Here is a 23,891-nt window from a genome sequence, read left to right on the forward strand (position 1 = left end):
TAATCCTTGAAGCACATACACAAATACATGAACCAGACACAACACTGAAATGTAGACACTAATAATAATTTAAAAATAAATAAATAAAAAATAGAAGTGACTGAATGCCACTATATATGTATGTATTGTGTCGATATTGGACACTAACACGTGTGACACGGGACATGACTTTCATTTATGATTGATGAGAAGTGTGATTAGAAGAAATTTTTATTTATGAAAGAGAACTATTTCATTCCAATAAAAATAAAGGATCAATACAACAAAACAAAGTTGAGAACTAACATTATAGCCTCATTTGCAAGATTTTGCGCAAGCATATTGACCTCTCCTAAAAAACTTGACATAAAAGTTGTTACAAAAACCAGATAAAATAGCTCTACAACAAGCTAAGACAACGTCAAATTATGTGTCATCACGCACAGCTGAACTAAGTTTTAACAGTCCAAACCAAAGACAACTTTGTCAAAAGCTAGATTTCTCATCCACTCCATCGCTACTAACAATCCAAGTGCATCAAATTGTTGTGAGTGTTTGCAGATGATAAAACCATGTTTTGGACATTACCATCTAAGCCTTTCTTGCTGAACTGTTCTCTAGTCCTGCTATGTGCAGCAGAATTTAGCGTGTTCTGCTAAAGGAGTGCTGGTTTCAGAACATAGGGATAAACAAGGCTACAGAGTTATCCTCAACCTGAATCCCTAATGGCCAGATGTATGAAGGCTTCTATTAATGACAATTCAATTAATGGAAAGACAATTTAATCACCTATCTCAACGGATTTAATGTCCTAGCACAAATATTTGAGGACAAATGTCTTATGGGTTATGTCATAAAGAATGAACTGAAAAAAAGTTTCGAAAGTAAATGTTCCACCTAGGCAAAAGAACCTGATATGGTGTATCCTTAACAACATCGTTCCATCCTAGAACTTAACTAAATTGCAAAATCCTATGCCAAAGATTCTATAACAATATTGAAAAGGTAGTAGATCATTGTTTCAAAAATTGCACATGATGGGCATTGGGCAACATAAATTTGGTTTGGCCACTGAGTTTTACACAGAAGTGTTTATTGATTGGATTGATGATGAAAATAAAGTTTTAGCAATAATATTTGCAATCACAAAGTTTTAGCATGTTGGTATTTATCAGTTATTAACTGTGTTAAAAACTACACAAAAGCAAACAACTGGGACAAATTTAAACACAACAATACCAACAGAAATGAAACCAACATTCATAAAGGTGATATATCTAACCTGCTAACAATTTCAAGGCATGGTTGCCACCAGATGCATGGATTGAACAAGGTTTTGCTGAAGTAATAACTGAAGAATAAAAAGCACTGCAGTATAACTCAGTTGAGCGCAGCAGCAATAAACTTGAATAAGCCGCACAAATGTATTTCGGTATCGACAGCAAGAAAAATTTCAAAGTGTGTTTATTGCTTTTGCAACCAGTGTGTATTGACAGAATAAATGTCCTTTTTTAGCAAATATCTCCTAAATTATTATCAAAAGTTATTTTAATGTTAACACGTATACTCCATAAGGCTGCATAATTAAAATTAAAAATTAATGCAGAATGCATCAAGTCAAATTAACTTCTCCATAAAGTAAACGCACTACATACCCCAACATGAGTTGCACATAATAGCACAACAGTACTTGTTCTGATAAAAAATAAATAAAGAAAATGCAGCATCACCAAAAAAAAAAGGAAATTGGTATTAGAACTAGAATATTTAAAAATAGTATTATTAAAGTAGACCAAACAACCTCATCCTAAGTAACCAGAAAAAAAAACAACTTCGTCCTAAGGAGACAGATTCTAAAATACACAATAACATAATACATGAAAACATTTAAATTAAGAATCTCAAGTAACACAACATCCTCAGATGTATGCTTATCTAGATCCTTCAATCTTTTAACACATTTTCAACAACTTAATGGGAAGGTTGACACCTTCAACATTTTGCTAGTGGATGGATGAGACTATCTTGAATGCAGTACGGCTATCATCAATCGGTGGAAGTATATGAACATCAATAGCATTTGAAAAATAAGATATTAAGATTTGTAAACCCCGATTTCAAACAGATTGTTATACTTGATGTATGTTTGGAGTGGCGTTTGATGAAGTAAAAGCACATCAGCACACTGATGTAAATCTGCCGTGATTTTAAGAAGCTGAGAATTGTAGCTTCTACATTAAAGTGGATTTTGCCGTGATTTCTAGCAAAACGTGACTTGCAGCCGCCCATCCAAACAGGCACTTAGATGTTGGAATATACATCACGGTCAAACAACACAAATGACCATCGATGTTATCATGCTAAACCTTATACAGTAATTACCATGATTATTGCTTAATCAAAAAGTTATGCAGTAACTAAAACACTGAAATTAGAAAAATAACTATATACCTACAAAATACATTCAAACAATATGTCCGTTGCATTTCTCTCAAAAATATATATTAGAGTTTGAATAAACAGGTTTGCTGCATACACAGACAGTATACCACAAAATGTCATCATATGGGTAATTGGATACTAACCCAAAATGTTAGCGATATACTACATGTTTTAAGTAAAACTGTTTATCCTAACTTTAAAATGTATTTATGTTATAGGAAAGTCCGAGTTTGCCACATTTGTCTACCCTCCATTTATTGGTCAATTATGAGAGATATACAGGGGAAAGATACTAATCTTTCACTTGTGTCTGTCTCTCTCATAAATGTACAATAAAAGGAGGAAAGATAAATGGAGCAAGCACAAAATCGCTTTATAGATATATATATCTTTAAATTTCAATGTTTGTAAGTTTATGCATTATCTTTTGGAGTAACAATATCATAAGAATAGTTATTTACTCCTTCCAGTCTCAATTATTTTACTTTTAAGATACATTAGTTTAGACTTCAGATCAGCACATCTACAAAAGAGAATTAAAACTTCAATTAGTACCTGTCATTTCTCCCTTGAGGTTATAATAACACTAGCACACCATCTGCTTGTTAATAAAAAATGAACAGTGGCACCATCGGCAAAGAGAGAAACAAGTATATAGCCAAGTATTTCAAATACTAAAAACGTAGGGACAACCAGTAGTTTCAATTTCAAAATATTTTCCAAATTACAAGTATGAAAATAAGGCCAAACTGTTAGATCATATCAAAACCATTGTTACAAACAACAAGAGTTGTATTTCAGACAAATATAATTGAAATTCGCACATAGTGTAAATTGAATTTATAAAATTTAATTAAGTTGCGTTATAAATTTCTTTAAATTTTGAAACATCTGTCAGATAGCACAAACATTTTAATTGACATAGAAACAACAAATTCAACATAATCCTAGTATACAATGATGTTATTTAAAAGTGAACTGTGAATGTGGAGTTCCAATGGAGCAGATGTGAGCACTAAAATCATCACACCTGTAACGATGGACTCAGTTAATTTTCCAGACATGTAACGGTATCAACCATAGTCTGTTGAAAAAGATACCTGACTTACGTCTGGAGACAATATAAAACAAATTTTAACTTGCACCGCAAAATGTCTGAACTTGTAATGACAAGCTGACATAATTCAGGACATAGATGTGGAGTCCAAATGGAGCAGAAGTGAGCACCAAGAAAACTGTCACTTCTGTAACGATGGACTCATTAGTTTTCCAGACATGTAACTGTATCAAACCATTGTATGGGGAGGACACATGACTAATGTCTGGAGGCAATAACTATCTAGCAGAGAACAAAAAACATACAAAAATAAAAAATGCAAAAACAAAAACAGTTTTCAAACAATATTATATTTATCAAACTCATCGTTGAATTAGACAGGGATGATATGATAATTATGAGAAATCATCGGGGTAGGGGTAAGATTGGACGCACTAATATCGCTGGTCATGAGAGGTGCAGAGATATCTTTAAACAACTAAAATCATCACACCACATTACCAGCAATCATTGTGAAAAAAATATTTTGCAAACAATCGCTTAAATCATAGTAGTTAATAGCGGATAGCGGAGCGTAGCGGCCGACCCCAAAAATGCTATAGCGGGATAACACAGGGCAATGACCGCTATTTCATAGAGAGCAGAATAGAGTTTTATATAAACAAAACAGAGGATTGTTTGTACAAACTACAAACAGAAACAGAGAGACCAGAATGGGGTTTGGAATCAATAATAACAAAGAAAACTAGAACAAAAAAGTAATAGGACAACAGAGTATGAGATTGTTAAACAAAAAAAAAAATAACAGGAGAGGAAGTTACAGCAGAACAGCAGAGAGAAGATGCAGAAGATGCATTTTGCATTTTGCAGATAAACGCCGTTTTGCGTAAGAATGAAAGAAGGAAGAGAGAAGCTAAACTTTTTAGGATTTGATGAAAATGTAAAAAATACCCTTGTTTTTTTTTAAACCAAGGACAATTTTGTATTTTCTCTTAAAATGTAATAGTGGTTCCAAACCGCTACGTAGCATTGCACCGCTATCTCACACCGCAACGCTATGGCTAATTGTGTAGCGCTCCGGCAACACACCGCACCGCGCGGCCACTATAGCGCCGCTTTCGACTACAATGGCTTAAATATCAACTAATATTAAAAATGTAATGTATGAAATTGCGAAAAGAAAGATTCCACAAGAGATCCAACTCGATATATTTGATAATATTGCTTGATATAGCTGGCCACATAAACCAGTATCAAATTATTGCTCACTTCATACCAGAATTAGTGGGATGTGCATGTATCATGACACACTGCTAAACCAGCAAAGTATGAATCTTCTGAATGCAACTTGATTCAGGAAGAAAAGAGAACCAGTACTCAAACCACCCCAACTTCCTTGCATGCATTAGATAATGAAAATATTAACCAAAAAGGGGGTGAAATCAATAAGATCTTCAAATGTTAAGAGATCAACTTTGTAAAGAAATTCATACCACGCCCACTTCATTGCATGCATTTTTACAAAGCCTAGACAATTTTGAATTGTGTGGATATCAGATACCATAGGAAAACAAACACAGATGTTAAAACCAAGCCAAAAAAAGAGAGGAAAAAGCTTGATTCTTGAAATGATGCTTGAACATCAAAATATTGATGCCCAATACAATTTCTTAGGTGCAGGGCTCATATGAAGTGTAAATTATGAAAGCTCTGTCACAGTGGGAAAAAACCCAGTTCATATGAAGGGGCGGTAAGAGAAAGAGGAAGAGGGGAAAGAAGACTAAGAACCTGAGATACCAAAGCCAAACCCATTTGGTGAAAATAGTGTGGCGACACCTTCAAGTTCTTAACAACGTTGTTTTCTTTTTCTTTTCATTTCTCTGTGGACATTGATAAATGGAGAAGATCCTAACTCCGATAGAAGTTGGGTTCTGATTTCCCGATTGAATTGGGTATTTCCCACTAAAGACCTCTCTCTTTTTAATCATTGCCCAGCCAACAATGAATCTTACCAGCACAATATATAGAGCACCACCCGTTTGTAGGGTTATTTTTTTTTATAAAAATTGTCCATGTCTCATCTAAATGTTCGAAATTTTAGACGATGAGATCAAAGAAAGATAAATAAATACAAAGATCGCATGTGATGCTGTAAATATGTATCTATATCTCTTTCATTGTTTATTTTCTACAACACACGTTTCAAAGACCAAATAATTTCAATTTTAATTATTACCTTTCATTTCTCCCTTGGGGTTTACAATACCATTGGCATTATTTGAAAAGAGAATATACGTTAATGAGAGGTTGAGGAGGACACATGTTTGGAGGCAATAGCTACCTACAAGAGAACAAAAAATACAAAAAAGAAAATAAAACAGGCTATGAATCCAGACAAATTTAATAGTTATCCAACTATGGCTGAAAAATGGCAGCATATCATATATCATATTCAGAACAAGCACTGGTTTTTCAAAATGAACTAACATGATATATTCGATAATAATACAGCTTGTTATAGCTGGTTACATGAATCAATATCAAATCAGTATACACTTCATCCCAAACATATTTTTAACAAAGTGTTTCAAGCAAACAATAAATAAATGGCAGCTAGACAAAATTGTTTGCAGCCACATGAGCAGATAGTCAGGTTCTATCTGTTCCAGAGACAACAATGTCTTCTTCAATATCTATCACAGTCATTAATATTATCAGCATCAATATAGATGTTACTCACTTAACATGCACATGCACAACCACAAAGGCTTGACTCTGTTTTCCGACTCCCACGTTCTGGGTCAAATCGAACTAGATTCAATTGGACAGTTGTGCCAAAGGCGATGGTTTTCAAGACGCACACATATTTGAACCCAGAACCTCCAACTCATTTTCCCTTGGCTCAAACAACTTGAGTTACCCAACCCCCCACATACATGTAAATATTTCCCAATTCTTTTTTCTTTTATTTGAGTTTCTTTGATGTTGTTGGTTCAATATTTTAATTTAATTGATCAAAGTGATTCTTTTAAAAATTTGAACATAACGTAATAATAAGAATTATAGCTTATAAAATGTTATTACTTTTTCTATTATGACAACCATCAACTTCTCTTTCTTAAGGGTAACAAAGTAATGAAATGTCCTTAACATTTTGTAAGCTATGAATCTCAAAACTATTATGCTCAACTTTAAAAAAGGAGGACTCTTTGATCAATTGAAAAATTTCACCAACAATATCAAATCAAACAAACTCAAATAAAAATACAAAAAAGAAAAAGAAGGGAGAGAATTACTTGTGTGTCATAATGAAAACCACCGCATTTAGCACCAAAATCGGTGATGGAAAGAATCCGACTGAATCTGGTTCGAGCCGACACAAAATGTGGAATCGGAAAACATAGTCAAGCCCTTGTGCTTGTGCATGGTAGGTGAGTAAAGGAGTAACACATATATTAAATATAATAGAAATAGAAGGTATAATCGAACTACTTTATATTTATCCAAATAATTCCAAAAAGAAGGTATCACATTAGAAACTTAAATCCAACTAATTTGTAAACGAGCTGAACTTCCAAAATCAAGATAAAGAAGGAAACCATGTAGTAGGTCATGGGAGGTGCGGAGAAACTTTTATTGAAAAAAATCTCCACAAAATAAATAAAGGAAACCCCATCTTCTATAACAGAACCGTTGGATAAACATTATCATATCTACTTGAACTTCAAGCCAACAGACTATGTCTAAAATTAAACCATCTATCAAAAAACATATCGTATATGACCCATACCATCAAATCCAACATTCAAATCAAAACATCAACCCGAAAAAGATAATAAAAAATTAAAATCTAGAAAATGGGATCAGATGGTCGATGTTTCACCAAGTATGAATGAATTACACAGTAAGACTGGATGTCACATTTAAATATTTTATCCTCATATCCCACTGTATCGATGCTGCAAATTGAAATATAATAAAAACAAAAGCAAATCAACAAAAATTAATTTGATTTTCAGTATAAAAAAATTAACGCTAAGATATATGGAAGATATAATAAGAGGATCAGATAAGAAGTCAGTCACCAGGTTACACTATTATTATAGTGCAAATTAAGACTGGGGCGACAATTACTATCATCACATCCTCTTTTTCACCAATTTATAATAAAGTTATATCAAATGAGTGTTCCATAATTCAATATTAATTCCTAAAAGAAGGTATCAAACTACAAACACAATTGTTAAAATGAGCTAAACTTCCAAAATCAAGATAAAAAAGGATGTAGCAGGTCATGGGAGGTGCAGAGAAAACATTATTAAAAAAATCTCCACACAAAATTACCAGCAATCATTACGAAAAATATATCATTCATCATTCCTTAGATATTAATTAATACTAAAACATAGTTGAATTGAGGAAAGTAATATATCAATCATCATTCCTTTTTTCTTTACTTCCTTTAAAAAATTTAAATAAAGGAAAACACCTGCCTTATTCTAAAAGAGAAACGTTGATAAACATCATCACAAATGCATGCATTTCAAGCCAACAGACTATGTTTAAAATTAAATCATCATTCATAAAACATATGCTATATGACACATACCATCAAATCCAACATCCAAATAAAATGAGATGATAAATGATAATAAAAAAATTAAATTTGGTAAATGGGATCAGATGGTCGATGTTTCACCAAGTATGAATAAAATTCACAGTAAGACTGGATGTCACATTTGAATATTTTATCCTCATATCCCATTGTACCGATGCTGCAAAGAGAAAATTGAAATAAAATAAAAACAAAAATTTATTTGATTTTAGGTATAACAAAATTAACACCAAGATATATGGAAGATATAATAAGAGGATCAGATAAGATGTCAGTCACCATGTTACACTATTATTATAGTGCCAATTAAGACTGGGGCGACAATTACTATCATCACATCCTCTTCTTCACCAATTTATAATAAAGCTATATCAAAGGATTATAAACCACACCAACTTCATTCATGCATTAGATTATGAAAATATTAGCCCAAAAGGGGTGAAACTGACAAGATCAACAATGTTAAGAGAACAGCTTTGTAAAGATATTCATTCCACCACAACTCATTTCATGCATTTATTATATTAAAACAGAGAACAAATAATAAAGTTGTGAGTCTGAATTGGAATAAAGAAAATGAAATTAACCTAACATCAGATACCATAGGCAAATATACCCAGATGATAAAACCAAAACACAATTTAAGGAGAAAAATGGCTTAATTAAAGAAGATTGGAAATATGAATGGTTTCATAAACTTGCAAGAGATCAGATGGTAGTGCATGTTTGTTTCATCATCAATAACAGAACATTTGGGATAATTATCATCATATCTCTTTGCATTTACATAACAAAATATGGTTTAGAATGAAAATTACATTAATAATTTTGCAAAATATACTCACTAAAGCAATTTGGGATCAGTTGGTCGATGGTTGAATCACCAAGTATGAATAAATTCACAGTAAGAGTGGATGTCAAATCCAAAGATTTCATCATCATATCCCAATGTTGCAAACTGAAAATTCAATATAATGAAAACAAAAAGAAACCAGCAAAAATTAACGCTAAGAATTAAGAAAGATAAGACAAAATAAAATCGGAATTCGAACAAGTAAAGCAACGAGGAGTGGAATTAGGGTTTGCGATTTGGGAATATTTATAAGAAGCAAGTGGGTTCAGATTAGGGTTTTGAGATTAACGGCGGCGCACCCGTTCCAGTTAAAATCAAACGGGTGGGTACTGCTTCAGTAGCTGAGGGTCCGGCCCAACATACTAAGATTGAACATGATTTTGTTGGTTTTGCTATTTTGACCTCCCTAATTACTCAAAAATCTTGAAAAACAATGTTTTGTAGTTATATATATAGAAGCATTTTTAAACACAAAAAATAAAGTATGGGAGATGTGAACTGAAAGGTTGAGCAATTATACGGGTCCAAAAGAGAAAACTTTTTATTTTGTTACAAAGAGAAAAAAGAGAAGAAAAAAAAAAATCTTACTCAAGAGATTAGTTGCGTGCAACGGATATCCAATCCACAATAAAAAAATATAGTTCTAAATGCATCAGGCAAAATCAAGGAGGAGAGAATTGGGAGAAGTCAAAAAATTAAAGCACAACCAATGAGTCAAAACAACAACTTAGCAAGGATATTTGAGCAAGTGTTATCTTCTAGAAGAGTGTGACGAAGGTCTAACGACTCAATCCCTAGTCGAGTACTCGTGAATAATTTCTAACTTATCGGAAATTTCAATTAGACCCCAAAACCTAATTTTTCGTAATTACTTGATACACTAACATTCGCACTAAGAACCATTATATCGGAAATATCAAATGCGGGAAGGGGTAGATGAGACCGCGGGATGGACCACATACGCAATTTAACCAAAAATTTTAAAATATATTCAAAGTGAAATCATGAGCACTGAATCGTTGATGGTGGTTGAGAATGCACAAATAAAATGACATACAATGAGTCAAAATTTCAAAGCAAAATTGCAATGAGGAATTCAAAAACGAGATTCTTGTTAAGCATTATGGTACTTTTGTAAATTGCAAACAAAATCTCTAATTCTTTTCACTTTAAGGATTAAAGTTAAGAATTAGTGCAATTAAATCTAGAAATTTAAGTGTTTAAGGCACAATATATTGATTGAAAGAAAAAGGTTCATTATATAACATCATATAAAGTCCGCAAAACATAAATACAAAGACAAAAAATATAAAACACACTGGTATAAAAATAATTAAAAAACGTTTGGGGGACCATGACCTCTGTTGGTCCCCTTTCTAGCTCCGTACCTCCATAAACTGATAGGTTGGTGACGCCTCATTATATGATGTTTTTAACTATGTTTTGCAACTTGTTTCTATGCATTTGAAGACAAAATAGAGATTGTATAATGAGTTGTTAATGATTTTGAGAATGTTTTAATTTGAAACGTTGTACTTATATTCCTTTTTTAACCAGACAACTTCATATATGTTTGATACTATATGTTTTGAGTATGTTTAAACAATGTAAAACAAAAATAAGTATACCTCAATATATTTTATATCCAAAATTAATTTTAAAATAACCGTGCAATTCACCATTAATAAATTATAATCAAAGGAGTTATATAGAACGAGTATGATCAATTGATAAACCCCATTTGTCAAATGTAAGAACAAGCATATATTATTTCTCTTGTGTAAAACTTTAAGATCCTCACAGAAATCATGTAGGCACGTTTCCCCTCATAATTGACATTTCTCTAGATTTTAACCATTTTGACAACCATATACTCATATAGCATGTGACTATGTGAGTGTGGTGCATGTCAAGGTTTGTGGCTAGCTATCAAACCCATGTGACTTTAAATTTCTTAGTCATTTTCATATAATATAATTAAACATATAAAATTAAGTAGTTGGTTCCATTATTTCCTATATCTACCTATAACTACCCATGTTTACATATTCCCTTTTGCCAAAGGAAAAAAAAATGAGCAAAGCACTTGGGTGGTGTTTGGTTTGTACATGCCTTTTAATTCCATTAGTAGTTGCAGATTGGAACATATTGAAGCTATCACGTAATGGATTCAAGATTAGCTTAAAGAACTATTGTGAAAGTTGGAGAATGAATGTTGAGTTACACAACATAAGAGATTTTGAAGTTGTGCCTGAAGAATGCATTGAATACATTGGAAAATATATGAAGTCTACACAATATAAAGTGGACTCAGAAAGGGCAATTGAAGAATGTTTAGTTTATCTTAGCACAAGTTGCAATTTGAAGAAAGATGGAAGAGATGCTTGGATTTTTGACATTGATGATACTCTACTTTCAACTGTTCCTTATTACAAGAACAATCAATATGGGTAAATCTTAAATTCACTCTTTAATAATGTGCTGATTATTTGGTTACTATTCGGTTCAACCTAAGTCCTAATTCAATAGCAAAAATGCCGAAATTGTTAGGTCAGATGTTATGATTGGGGTTCGAACCCCGACGACGCCTTCACTTATGTGTGTGAGTTTATGATGCCTTTGTCATTTCGTTTATCTACAAAAAAAATATTTATATTCTGATGGTTGGATGAGATGATTCGAATCTCTTTCAATTTAACTAGAAATTTTGAGTTCCAATCCAACTTTTATAATGCGAAATGTTAAAACTTTTGAGGGGGAGTTTTGTTGTCCATTGTATAGTCAGTCTCTACACATACTCGAATCCAAATTGTGTGATTAGTCTCTGCAGTGACACACATAAAATACCCATTTTGCACACAAAAAATTAAGTATCTAGGACCTTTTTATGGTTCTTAATTCCTATCTTGACCACCTTGTAATCACCGATAATAGTTCAAAATGATGATGTTTTTTTATTTGACTATAGGGGAAATAAATTGAATGTGACATCTCTAGAGCAATGGATGAGAAAGGGTAAAGCACCTGCTCTTGATCACTCATTGAAGCTCTTCAATGAACTTAAGTCAAGAGGTATTCAAATCATATTGATCACTGCAAGGAGGGAACATCTCAGATCAGCCACAATTGACAATCTTCTCAATGTTGGTTATTATGGGTGGACTAGAATTTTCTTTAGGTAAGTAGAATAATTTGTCTATAATTTATCTCTTTCATTGAGGTATGGAAAAAAAATATCTATTTTAGTTGGTTCTATGTTTTTAGGGAAACTTAAACATGCCCTATTTTTTATTTTATAAAGTGTATTTGGCTAAGAATTTCACCAAACTTAGGTTTATTTAATTTATCAACTTATTTCAATCAAAAGAGATGTGTCCTAATTTGTTTCATTTCTATTTCTCACTATTTTTATAATTTTTTTCATTTGCAGAGATACAGCTAATGAATTTGTATCAGTGAAAAAGTATAAGTCTGATGTAAGAAGAGAGGTAATGAACGGAGGTTATCGCATTTGGGGCATTCTTGGGGACCAATATAGTAGCATTGAGGGGATTCCAAGTCCTAGAAGGACATTCAAACTCCCAAATCCAATGTACTATGTTAGCTAACTAGTGTGTAGGTGTTATGCATGAAATGATTTTTGTTATTGAAATTATTTATTTGTTTATTAAACTTTAAATATTTTAATTGTATGCAACTATTTATTTATTTTTGACAGAAAAAATTATTATTTTTTAATTGCATTGTATTGGTAATGATATAATAAAGGTTGAAATATTGTTAGTTTTTTTAGAGGGAAATAATTGTTAATTTGTAGAGTATATTTATTTGTAATAAGCGTATAAAATTTCTGTAAAAAAAATGCAAAATTCCTAACCAATAACTGTAATAACACTTATACACTGAAATCAAGAAAGCTAATATTATGATCGCATATCAAAACTCATGCAATTTTTTCTTAATTGGATATCATATGCGTGTAACTGCATAAAGGTTTAACACTTTTGCATCATTAAGTTGGTAAAGATCTCTTACTATATTATTCAAGTGTGAGTATATACAAAATCCTTTGTATCAAACAATATTATTTGACATTTCATAATCTTAACTTGTGCCATACACGGGATCACAGGTTATGGTTGTGTGCATTGTGCAATGCCTCATTTTGTCGTACCTTGATAAATCTTATGAACAATTTCAAAATCTTCCGCACAAAGTTCAAAAGCACCTTTTTACCAAGTATGTCTCGCTTTCTTACGCTTTTTAAATCGGTATGTCTTCAAGAATCTGTTCAAGTAAGGGAGTCCACAAAATAACAAAAGCTATGTAAGCGTTGAAAACTTATTGATCCAACTTTTGGTTCGAAGTCCCGCGCGAAATATCAATCACACTATGAACATTTATTTTAACATGGTTCGTGGCTAAAATGTTGTCGTCAATACGATCACAACTCAATAGCCTTGGTTAATCAAGAATAAAGAATAGAAGTAATTGAGCCAATACACGTCCCTTCGAAAAATAGAATGAGCCCAAAAAAAAAATCCACTAAATGAAGCTCGGGTTGTGACCCAAGTTAGTTGTTAGGTAGCTTCGAGTATGGAAATGCATTGCTTTGAATAAACGAGATACCAAGGGATTGATTTGGTTATGTCTAAAACTACCAACCCTGTTTACCCAACATTGCCAAGATAAAAGCAGTAAAGTCCTTAAAACCCATATCACCAAGATTTTCGTGCATCGAGAGTTTTCCCCCAGACATCCAATGAATATCTCGATTATTTAATCCATTGTGACCCCCACATGAATGAATTGATCATATTCTCAATAGTAGTAATGAAAGAGCTAGGGAGAAGAAAAAATAGCTATAACATAAGACATAATAACATATAATACCGATTTAATCATAACCTCTTGACTGACATTGAAAAGGCATTTTCTGCTTCAAGCATTTACTTTCTATCATATACAATCTATATTAAAATTGAAAGTTGATGCTCTGTTTCTACCAATCGTGGACGACAAATCCAGATACTTGCTCGTATTGAGCATAGACTGAACCCCAAAAATATTAGTGATGAAATTCTTCATAATGTCAGCAACATTCCTGCTACAATAAATTTATGATAATATTTTTCATAACTTGCACCTGGCTGACGCTTCTCAACTTTACCCACCACTTAATTTTTTTTTTTTAAGTAGCCTAATGACTAGAATTCATTTTTAAGATAAAGAATAAGTGATATGCTCGAGATTCGAACTCTAATTCATGCATATGACAATGTATTATCCCTGCAAATTGAGCTATGCATCGAGGACAACCACCACTACATTGTTAGCAAAGAACTTGTAAAGATTAAGGGATGAAAATTATATTATGTCCTTCACTAAAAAGAAAAACTATATTATATCCTTTCAATTTTTTATCTCCAAGAGCAAAAAAATAAAAAATAAAAGAGGAAGTTTCATCTCACTTTTTTTTTTCTTTTTTATTTCCCTTTTGGGCCAAAGTAAACGGGTAAAACCCAAATCCAAACCCGTAAAAAATCTCCCATAACACAAACAAAACCTCGCTGATCCTCTTCTCTTCTCGACACAAAGAAACATGGCAACAACAGAACCAATCGTTGAAGGCGCTACCGCGGCAGAGGAAGTGGCGGCGGTTCCGGTACCCGCTCCGGAGACAGGGCTAAAACACAAACTAGAGAGAAGATGGACTTTCTGGTACGATAACCAATCCAAACCTAAACAAGGTGCTGCTTGGGGATCCACTCTTCGTAAGGTTTACTCCTTTGACACCGTTGAAGAGTTTTGGTGGTACGTTTTCTTTTTAGGGTTCTTCCGTTTTTTTAATTTTCCTTTGAATTTAAGGTTGCAATCTGAATTATTGTGTTCAATTTTATTGAATTTATATAAATGTTTCTTGATTTTTGTAGATCTTAGGAGGGAGATACTTAGGGCATATTTGTAACAGGAATATTTGATAGAAATTAATTTTTGTAACTGAAAAATTATTTTTTTATGATTTTATTTGTGGGGTATGTTTGTTTTTGTTACTGATTATTTCATAGTGTTTGTTTAAGCTTTTGAGATGAATTAGAATCTAAAAGATGGATTTTTTTTTTTATTAGAATGATGAGTTGTTTTTTAGTAGCTTGTAAATGAGATGAGAATATTGTGTTGGATGCGTGATAAGACTAGACGAGATAAAATTAGACATTACAATATTAGGGAGAGAGTTGGGGTAGTACCTATAGTAGAAAAGATGGTGGAAACTAGATTTAGTGGTTTGGGCGTGTAGGGAGAAGACATTTAGATTCTGCAGTATGGAGAGTAGATCAGATGAAGAGTGGTCAAATAACTAGAGGCAAAAGAAGACCTAGGAAAGCGATAAGAGAAACTATTAAGAAAGATCTAGTGTTATGATATATGATAGAACATTATGGCGGCGTTTGATCCATGTAGTCGACCCCACCTAGTGAGATAATGCTTGGTTGTTGTCGTTTGGTTTTGATTGTGTTTGTTTAGGTTTTTTAAGTTAATCAGAATCTAAAAGATTTGAATTTGTTTGATCAATTTGAGAAGTTACTTTTAGTAGTTTATATAAGAATATGTTTTTAACGAGTGAATATATGATGAGAATTTTAAAAAAGTAATGAAAGTACAGGATATGACACAACAAATCATTTTCTTTTATGGCGTTGTTTGATCCTTGCAGCTGACCTCACCTAGTTGGATAAGGCGGCTTGGTTGTTGTTGTTTGGTTTTGATTGTGTTTCTTTAAACTTTTGAAATTAATCAGAATCCAAACGATTTGATTTTTTGTTTAATTTGAGCAGTTGTTTTTAGTAGTTTATAAAAGTGTCTGATTTTAATGAGTGAATATATGAGTGAGAAGTTTAAACAAGCGATGTTTACATTCACTATTGTAAATAAACACAAATTAGCTTATAATTCAAATAAAAGTATATTTTTTTTTATTTGATAATAATTTAGTGTAGTCAAATGTGCCTTTAAAGGGTTATATTCTTCTGCTTGTTGGTAAAAATTTCACATATACACTGAACACCGGGTCTTTTTATTCATTTTATTAATTGCTGCTATATCATATTATTATACTAGTATTGTTATTATTATTTGAATGTTCAGGTTTTGGTAAATAATGATGGAAATTTAACGAAATTGTGATTTGTGAATGTTGTAGCTTGCATGATCAGATATTCAAGCCCAGCAAGTTGCCTAGCAATGCTGACTTTCACTTGTTTAAGGATGGGATTGAACCAAAATGGGAAGATCCCGAGTGTGCCAATGGAGGAAAGTGGACTCTCACCAGCAAATCAAAGGGCAATCTTGATACCATGTGGCTCGAAACTGTAATTTGTTTTTATCACTAAACCTGTTTTTTTTTTTTTTTTAAGAATATATGGGGTGATCTGGTTTTTATGATTGTTGTCACTAATTATGGTGGTTTTATTAAATAGTTGATGGCTTTGATTGGCGAGCAATTTGGAGACACTGAGGACATTTGCGGCGTAGTTGTGAGTGTGCGCCAGTGGCAAGACAAACTTTCATTGTGGACGAAAACAGCCGCAAATGAGTCGAACCAGGTGTGTTGTTATTGTGATCAATAGTTCCTGCAAATTGATATGCTATTGTAATTTATGTTATTTTGTTTGGATATGATTTTCCATTTCAATTGTTGTAACTAGACAACGGTATGCATGAGAAAACCATCTTACTTCAGCTAGAAAGCCTTCACAATGTGAAGGAAGTGTCAGGGGAGAATGTTGGTATTGTTAGACTTAGGGTGCATCTAGGTTAAGAGTTTAAATAAGGATTTACTCAATAAGCTATTTTAGGGAGGTTAGTTAAGGTTTATTCTTAACCTTTTTTTTTTCCTGTTAAATTTATTGAAATATAAGCACAAAACTACTTAATGAACATTTCATTACTTGTTATTTTTAAACACCCAAGTGTTTATATCATAAATAAAATAATCCCAAGTAAGCTCTTTGAAATGCCCTCTTAAAGCATGTTAGTAACTCTCAAATGTGTGAATGTATTATATGATTTTTAGTTCCAGAATTATGATGGCAATATTATAACGAAGTGCAAGTTCCTACCTGAAGTCATCTATGCACTCCTCTGTAGTTATTAGTGGCCAGTCGATATGCAAAACTCCGTTGCATCGCGGTTTTGAGCGGTGGCCGCAGCGCCACCAATTGCAGCTGCTACAGTGATACTAGTAAAACTCTGATACGTCTCTGGGCTTCCGTTTTTTTCTCTGTTTTTTTTTTTACGAATACTTTTTTAGCCTTTAAAAAAACCTTAAGATAGTTGTTTTTTGCCCTCAACTTATAGCTGTTTTTTCCGTTTTTTTTTGGGCTTTTCAACCTTAAATTCTGAATGCAACAAAATGGGACCCTCCTGTCCTGTCATTTCCTCTCCGAAAGGGCTTCATCTCCGCTCCTCATCGTGTGCGGTGTTCTGATGGCCTTTTCTGCAACTTCCTAGCAGCCATCCCCACCTTGGAGGCTAAAACTTAATTTATGTTGATTTGAATGTTGGTACTAATGGACGTTTATCATTAATGTTGTGATTTTTCTACTTTTTAGCTCATGTATGGTATAAATTTCTTGTATTGTTTCCTTAAACATTGATGTTGATGTAGCCGTATCGCTACTCGGTGAACTATATTGATGTATTCCCGCCACCCAAAAACTCATGAGATGGCATTTGACATGAACTTTTGTTTTGGGATTTATAATGCAGATGAGCATTGGAAGGAAGTGGAAGGAAATCATTGATGTTAGCGACAAGATGACATATAACTTTCATGTAAACTTCTGCTCCTAAACTTTAAGTGGCTACTGCATAAATATCTACTATTCTTACATGTTCAATTGTTACAGGAAGATGCTAAAACCCGAGGTGCAAAGGCTCGATACACTGTATAAACACTACCAGAGCATTTTTCCGCGCTTGTGCTGGCAATGCTGTTGTATGCCATTTGTATTAGAATTCACTTCCGTTTGGTTGAGGTGTTAATTTTGTTTTTGTTCGGTTATCCCACTTTTGGGTATAATACTACTAAACCTTGTTCCAATTCTTGACATATTCACAGTTTCCTTGTAACGTTCTAAAAGCATGAAATTTTGAATATTTTTACCACAGTTTTCCATGGATTTGATTTGTGTTGTTTTTGCTTGTACAATCATAATAGTGGGTTATAAGCCCTTGTGAGTTTATGACACTGAGCCTAAAATTAGAGAGTCTTAAAACAAGCCAGTATTGTAGAGTGGTGAAGGGAAAAACTAGATGATTATGTGCCTGTTTGGTGTAGTGGTGGAGTCGATGCTGCCGTGCGGTGAAGGAGAAGTTAGAACTTCCAGCTTCACAAAATCACGTTAAAAGCAGCATCGGGATGCGAGAATTGTGATTTTGCCGCCAAACCAAACATGCACTATGCAAATCTAAAACCAGGAGAAATGAGCACGGCTTCTGTTTATTTTAATTTAGTCTATATATTAATTTATGCCACTGTATTCTTTGGACTACTTGGTTCAGGTGACAACAAAGTATCAATTTCGATATTACTAGCACTAAAAAATAACATCCATACTAAAAAATAACTCCGGATTATCACATGAGGGTTAACACCAAAGAGGAATCAAGGAAAGATGTTAAACTGGGATCAACTTTTTTCATCAATGGTTCACATAAAAGGCAATGGAAAATTTGTGAAAACTATGCTTTTATACTAAGTAACATTGATCTATTTCTTGATAGAAAACGTCCTTAAATTTTATAACATTTCATGTATCTAAACTCTAAAGAACAAAATAAGACAGCAATTATATAAGAATGAAAATTCAAAACTAGAGATGAGTTCTCCTAGTTTACATTCTGCTGTCAATTGAAAACCATCAAGTTTTTAAACATGAAAGTTTATGACATTGTAATTACAAAATGTGGAGCATTTGTTAAATTTATCATGCAAGAAAACCAAGCCATTCTCCATTCTTCTTAGCCAACCTGATCAACCCTTGTCTCTGTTTTGCATCTGCTCCTATTGATTTGCAGAATTCAGTAATTACCTAGCATTTCAAAATATGAAAGTTAAGTACAGAAAAGTTATGCTGCATATGCTTACATCAAATTATATTCAAAAAAGTGCTAACCAAAGATTTTGAAACAATTGCTTCCACACAATTCCCAATCTCTTATCATATGTTAGATAATTAGTAGTTTCTAATTGGTCTTTCAATATATAAATTACATAAAATGCTTACCCTATCTTCCATTTATTATCCTGTCATAGAGGAAATTTAACTTTATTATTAAATTTTCACATCTCAATATTTAACCAAGCACAAACCAGATAAAATCAAGGTTTTTGATGTATCTAAGAGTGTAATACGACTTCGATTATGGCAACATCACTCAAAGTGTGTCATAATCAAAGTCATATTATACTCTTAGATACATGTATCAGCCGCATTTGACCGTAATTCTACACAATATCCACAACGCGACCACGACTATGATTTACTCCAATCCTACAATTTTTATCTTTATTTTGTCTTTTAATATTCCTACTTGAATCTCTCTGCAACAAATTTCATAAAACCCTTCAATCTAACCAAACAAACTTTGAAACAGATAAACCACATAAAATCATAATTCAAGAGAATCATATAAAAAAAAACAAGTTCCTAGTTGTAATACTAAAATTTCCAATTCCTCACAAACAAAATTCCAAAAGAGATAAACAAAAAACTTGTAAAAAAAGTATGCAAAAGAATAGTAAACAACACAAACAATAAGAACTTAGAATTAAATTCACCTGAGAGTGTAAAGCAATGGCTTTGCCTCTAAGCTGATTGAAACGTTTCTTTCCAACAATATCACGAGTAACCACAACAAGTGGAGCAAAAATACCTTTCCCTTCATTAACATTCTTCATCATAGGTTGCAACCTCACTGGTTTACTAACTCTTCCAATACGAAGTTGCGAAGAAACTGACTTAGCCAACATGGTGTAATCTTCACCAACTATAGAAGTTCCCCAGCTTCCATAGAATGATGAACCAACACAACCTGTTGCAGAAATTGAAGTGGCCATTTTAGTTCCTATGATGATGTTTTTTTTCTATAAAAGAATAAGGTTCTTTTGTTTTAGCTTGTTGAAAAGATTAGCTTCAATGCATGGTTGTAATGGTTTATAATATTTGTATGTGAAGGAAGGGATATTTGGGTGTAAATTGGAGAACCAGTGGTTTAGAATTGGAGTATAGTGTGAATCATAACTTAGAAATATTAGGAGCCACATATATTGGTGGCTTTTATTTTTGTTTTTGTTTTTCTTTTATTGAAAGTCTACAACACAAATATGACTTGTATTGTAAAGTGTTACAGTGAGGTAATGGTCCCTAGCATACTTGGAGGAGATCTCAAACTCCAATTCTACTGGGTTGGTCGTATTTCTAGGGCCATCATTTAATCCAACTATTTACTCTTCATCAATAATAACAATTTTAATTGAATAAAGACAATTGGTTCTCATTTTTCTTTGGCATAATTTGAGTAAGAGGAATGCTAGCAACACTCTCTGTTGAACATTTTCTCTAATACTCACTCTCTTATTGATTTAAATCATTGTGGATCTACGCGTCTTAAAGACGAATCTCTCCAATTAAATAGGACCACATGTTCAAGGGTTTCAATAAATCTTTTACTGTCTGAGTTAAAAACAATTGGTTCTTAGATTAGAGATGGAGTTAGAAGGGGGACCAACAGAAATCATGGACCACTCAAATTTTATAATTGTTTTTCTTCTTCATATTAGTACTCTATTTTGTTTTTGGGCCACTATTTTTATTTTATGTGAGCTTTATAGGATAGTGTATAATTAACTTTTTTTGACTCCATTTATTTAACCTTGAACAGTTAAATTTCTAAGCTTAATTACACTAATCGTTGACTAGAGTACATAACAATGAAAAATTAAGTAATGTTTTGTTTCCAATTTACAAAAGAACTTTAAACATTAACGAATATCAATTTATGATTCATGTTGCAATTTTGCTCAAATTTTGACATTGCATATAGTGTTATTTTAGTACTCTCATACCAATGATTAATGCTCGTGATTTTATCTTGAATGTATATTCTTCTACCTTTGCATATTGTTGTTTATGTTTTCTTTTTTTGCTATTCAAAATTCTTCTTTGAACTTGTAGTATTCAAGCAAACCTCAAGGAACTCATCTTTCTTATATTTTTAATTTTTTTTATAATTTTGGATACATATTAACTTTGGATATATCATATAATTCCTTAAATTTCTTGTATATATATTATGCATATAAAATTTCGTATACTCTAAAACTCGGTCCCCCAAAAACTAATTTTTTTGGCTCCGTCCCTGTCTTAGAGCATCTCCAATGAAGTTGCTTTACCGTTTAATTGACACCATCACTTTGGTACCTCTATATGTGTATCATTAACAAGATTAATTAACAAAACAAAATGTTCTCACAAGTGGTCTCACTCTTCACAGGTAGTTTTTTTTTTCTTCATAATTCTGGTCATTCTATTTCTAAATTCATAAATTTGATCTTTCAATCTTCAATACATTAGACTCTTTCCTCACATGTACATTTTAACGCTGATTTTGATGACTTGAAAACTGCTTAATACAATTTTTAGAGGTTAATGATTGAAGATATTAAATATTGTTAATGAAGTATGAATAAATAATGTCTTATTAGAACTTTGACAATATTGACTTTAAACCTTGCATTGTACATGTTGAATTCCAGCATCTTGTATAACGTTCTAGTAACAAAAAGAAAGAACCTTGTATAGCTTTAATGTGAACATCGTATTTTGTTGGAGTGCTTACCAACGTTAAATAGGTGGCAACATGCGATAAACGAACATGTCCCATTCTCATCCTCATGATTTTTGAGGTCATAAATAAGCACATGTTCATTCAGAGGTTAGTTTCATACTTTAAATACGAATCTTCTCTTCATTCTCCACCGTCCGAAAATGCATTTTTTTTTTATGTGAAACAGATTTTCGTGTAAATTTGTAAAGAATAAAAAAATTTAGTGTCCGTTAACATAACTTAGTTGATAGTTAAGATATTACACTATGCAGAACGTTTGAAACCAGATAATTTTTTACTTATTCACTTTACGGGTGAATTTATAACCATTAGCTACTAAATAAAAAAGATTTAAGTAATCGATCCTCGATGATAGTCAGTGTAGAATTTCTTACTTTTACTAAATCGACAGTTAGTTTAGAAACGGATACTTGATCAAACAACCTTGCTTTCCGAGCACAAAGACATGCGAGAAAAAAGCCAAAGAAAAAAGAAGTATCAGTTAACATATAGGAAAAGCGAGAAGTGGCAAAAAAAGACTTAAAATAAAGCGCTTGTTCAATGAGCATTCGGATGAGTTTGAAAAAGAAGTAGCACCAACACCATTTACAATATTCACCAAAAACATCATCGATGATTCAAGCAATTTCAATCGCTCCTTGTTCAATGAGAGAACATACACAACCTCACAATTTTCTCTATGTAATACTTGAGAATTTCACACAAGTACGCGTCTTGGCCAACAAGTAAATAGGTGTGGATTCCTTAAAAGATAAAGCACGCGTTAAACATGACACATAATCAGGGCATACAGAACTGTACCAACATGTTGAAACATTTTGTCCAACATCTTGCTTGAATATTTGTTTTAACAATAATGAGGCCAATATACAAATATCCAACAATTGTGTCTTTTGTTGACCTCCTCGTTTTATTTCTCCCCAACTCTTCTTCTGCTTCTTCTTCATTAATTACTCCATGCCTTTGTTCTTTGTCTTCCATCGAACTTTCATCAACACGAAAGTGATAAACTATCCCTTTTCCCACCTTTTTACCGCTTCTTGCTGTAAAGGATACACAATATTCATCTATTCTTTGGACATAACATCCATCCTTAGTTGTATTGCCATTATGAATGTGTTTGTCTTATGTTAATGTGATGATTACACTTACATGAATTGGCACTTTGAACAACTAGTTGTGGAATGATCACAAGTGAAAAATAAAGAGAACGGCGAACAAGGATGCAGTTGATTTGCCCTTTAAGGTCCTTGATCTATTGTAAAACTTTGAATTCTCAAACGACGTTTCTTCTGCAATGTGCATGAGCGAAACTTTGACTCATTATATTATGAGCGTTCAACTGACATCCTTTAAGCTGAACTTTATGGCATTCATCGAAGGCTTATAGCTCTTGCGAAGGAGATGTGTCTCGATTATTCAATGTTGTTGCATCAACTTCTTCCCCTGTCTAAATCTTATTGACTTGCTATCTAACGGTTTTCATAAGCATGTACGTTGTTGATTCAAGACATCAAAGACATTTTACGCGAGAATTGCCTCTTCCGTATCATCCACACTCTCTATAAAGGCATTCAAAGAGCTGATTTCATGGTCGTTGTTTCTTCCGGCCCTGATCTATTGGTTCACGCTTCTCTTCCTCCGGATCTTAAGGACATCCTTGTAGCGGATGCAATAGGAATGTTCTTTATAAGATGATAGTTGTTTCCCTTCTTCTATATGTATTGTCACTTAGACATTTAATATGTACGAAGATATGATAACATGTGAGCATTAAAGCATGTGACAATAATTTAGAACATGGTATAATACATTTAAGACATGTTATCAAGTAGACATGTATGTCAAAAAAAAAAAAAAAAAAAAAAGTAGACATGGATGAATACATTTATATGTAAAGGCATTACAGCTCCTACCAGAAAAGGAAATGATAAACAATGGATGATTTACTAGTAATCTGAAGTAATTTTTTTTAGTAAAAGTTTGGTTTAAGTTGTGGGTGATTGGTTTTGAGTTACCTAAGACTGATACAC

The 23,891-nt window shown here is 32.7% G+C and overlaps 3 protein-coding genes, 1 long non-coding RNA gene and 3 other non-coding genes across 8 annotated transcripts; 2 read left to right on the top strand and 5 right to left on the bottom strand.

Moving 5' to 3' along the window:
* Positions 1 to 265: 265 nt before the first annotated feature.
* LOC112418639 (uncharacterized) lies at positions 266 to 9,163 on the bottom strand. 2 transcript variants are annotated; one of them, XR_003008716.2, is made up of 3 exons: positions 8,939 to 9,163; positions 1,262 to 8,253; positions 266 to 701 (listed from the first exon to the last, which is right to left on the bottom strand). It is a non-coding gene; the product is annotated as an uncharacterized lncRNA (long non-coding RNA). The 2 variants fall into 2 exon arrangements; XR_005646418.1 differs by having other exon boundaries at positions 266 to 8,253; positions 8,939 to 9,155.
* Positions 7,541 to 7,625, bottom strand: LOC112418819 (small nucleolar RNA U31b). Its single transcript, XR_003008899.1, has one exon. It is a non-coding gene; the product is annotated as a small nucleolar RNA U31b (small nucleolar RNA).
* On the bottom strand, positions 8,350 to 8,434 carry LOC112418818 (small nucleolar RNA U31b). Its single transcript, XR_003008898.1, has one exon. It is a non-coding gene; the product is annotated as a small nucleolar RNA U31b (small nucleolar RNA).
* On the bottom strand, positions 8,796 to 8,871 carry LOC112418771 (small nucleolar RNA Z195/SNORD33/SNORD32 family). Its single transcript, XR_003008859.1, has one exon. It is a non-coding gene; the product is annotated as a small nucleolar RNA Z195/SNORD33/SNORD32 family (small nucleolar RNA).
* A 1,819-nt stretch (positions 9,164 to 10,982) lies between the features above and the next one.
* LOC11421208 (acid phosphatase 1) lies at positions 10,983 to 12,737 on the top strand. The gene is made up of 3 exons (XM_003590108.4): positions 10,983 to 11,396; positions 11,915 to 12,124; positions 12,377 to 12,737. The coding sequence occupies exons 1-3, from the start codon at positions 10,984 to 10,986 to the stop codon at positions 12,552 to 12,554; spliced, it is 801 nt and encodes a 266-aa protein (XP_003590156.2). The 5' UTR covers position 10,983; the 3' UTR covers positions 12,555 to 12,737.
* Positions 12,738 to 14,516: 1,779 nt separating this feature from the next.
* On the top strand, positions 14,517 to 18,128 carry LOC11434979 (eukaryotic translation initiation factor). Its single transcript, XM_003590109.4, has 5 exons — positions 14,517 to 14,760; positions 16,148 to 16,316; positions 16,425 to 16,550; positions 17,716 to 17,781; positions 17,856 to 18,128. Exons 1-5 carry the CDS (start codon positions 14,549 to 14,551, stop codon positions 17,898 to 17,900), a joined length of 618 nt encoding a protein of 205 aa, XP_003590157.1. The 5' UTR covers positions 14,517 to 14,548; the 3' UTR covers positions 17,901 to 18,128.
* Positions 18,129 to 18,774: 646 nt separating this feature from the next.
* Positions 18,775 to 20,226, bottom strand: LOC11434471 (protein PROTON GRADIENT REGULATION 5, chloroplastic). The gene is made up of 2 exons (XM_003590110.4): positions 19,790 to 20,226; positions 18,775 to 19,040 (listed from the first exon to the last, which is right to left on the bottom strand). Exons 1-2 carry the CDS (start codon positions 20,066 to 20,068, stop codon positions 18,936 to 18,938), a joined length of 384 nt encoding a protein of 127 aa, XP_003590158.1. The 5' UTR covers positions 20,069 to 20,226; the 3' UTR covers positions 18,775 to 18,935.
* Between the last annotated feature and the right edge of the window lie 3,665 nt (positions 20,227 to 23,891).

This window comes from Medicago truncatula, chromosome 1, assembly GCF_003473485.1.
Source record: "Medicago truncatula cultivar Jemalong A17 chromosome 1, MtrunA17r5.0-ANR, whole genome shotgun sequence".
NCBI lineage: Eukaryota > Viridiplantae > Streptophyta > Magnoliopsida > Fabales > Fabaceae > Medicago > Medicago truncatula.

Coding starts and splice junctions, on each gene's coding strand:
- LOC11421208 (XM_003590108.4), top strand. CDS start 10,984: ATGTTTACATATTCCCTTTTGCCAAAGGAAAAAAAAATGAGCAAAGCA. Junction 11,397..11,914: donor TACAAGAACAATCAATATGG/GTAAATCTTAAA, acceptor ATTTGACTATAG/GGGAAATAAATTGAATGTGA. Junction 12,125..12,376: donor TGGACTAGAATTTTCTTTAG/GTAAGTAGAATA, acceptor TTTCATTTGCAG/AGATACAGCTAATGAATTTG.
- LOC11434979 (XM_003590109.4), top strand. CDS start 14,549: ATGGCAACAACAGAACCAATCGTTGAAGGCGCTACCGCGGCAGAGGAA. Junction 14,761..16,147: donor ACCGTTGAAGAGTTTTGGTG/GTACGTTTTCTT, acceptor TGAATGTTGTAG/CTTGCATGATCAGATATTCA. Junction 16,317..16,424: donor ATACCATGTGGCTCGAAACT/GTAATTTGTTTT, acceptor TTTATTAAATAG/TTGATGGCTTTGATTGGCGA.
- LOC11434471 (XM_003590110.4), bottom strand. CDS start 20,068: ATGGCCACTTCAATTTCTGCAACAGGTTGTGTTGGTTCATCATTCTAT. Junction 19,041..19,789: donor CCATTGCTTTACACTCTCAG/GTGAATTTAATT, acceptor TTGAAATGCTAG/GTAATTACTGAATTCTGCAA.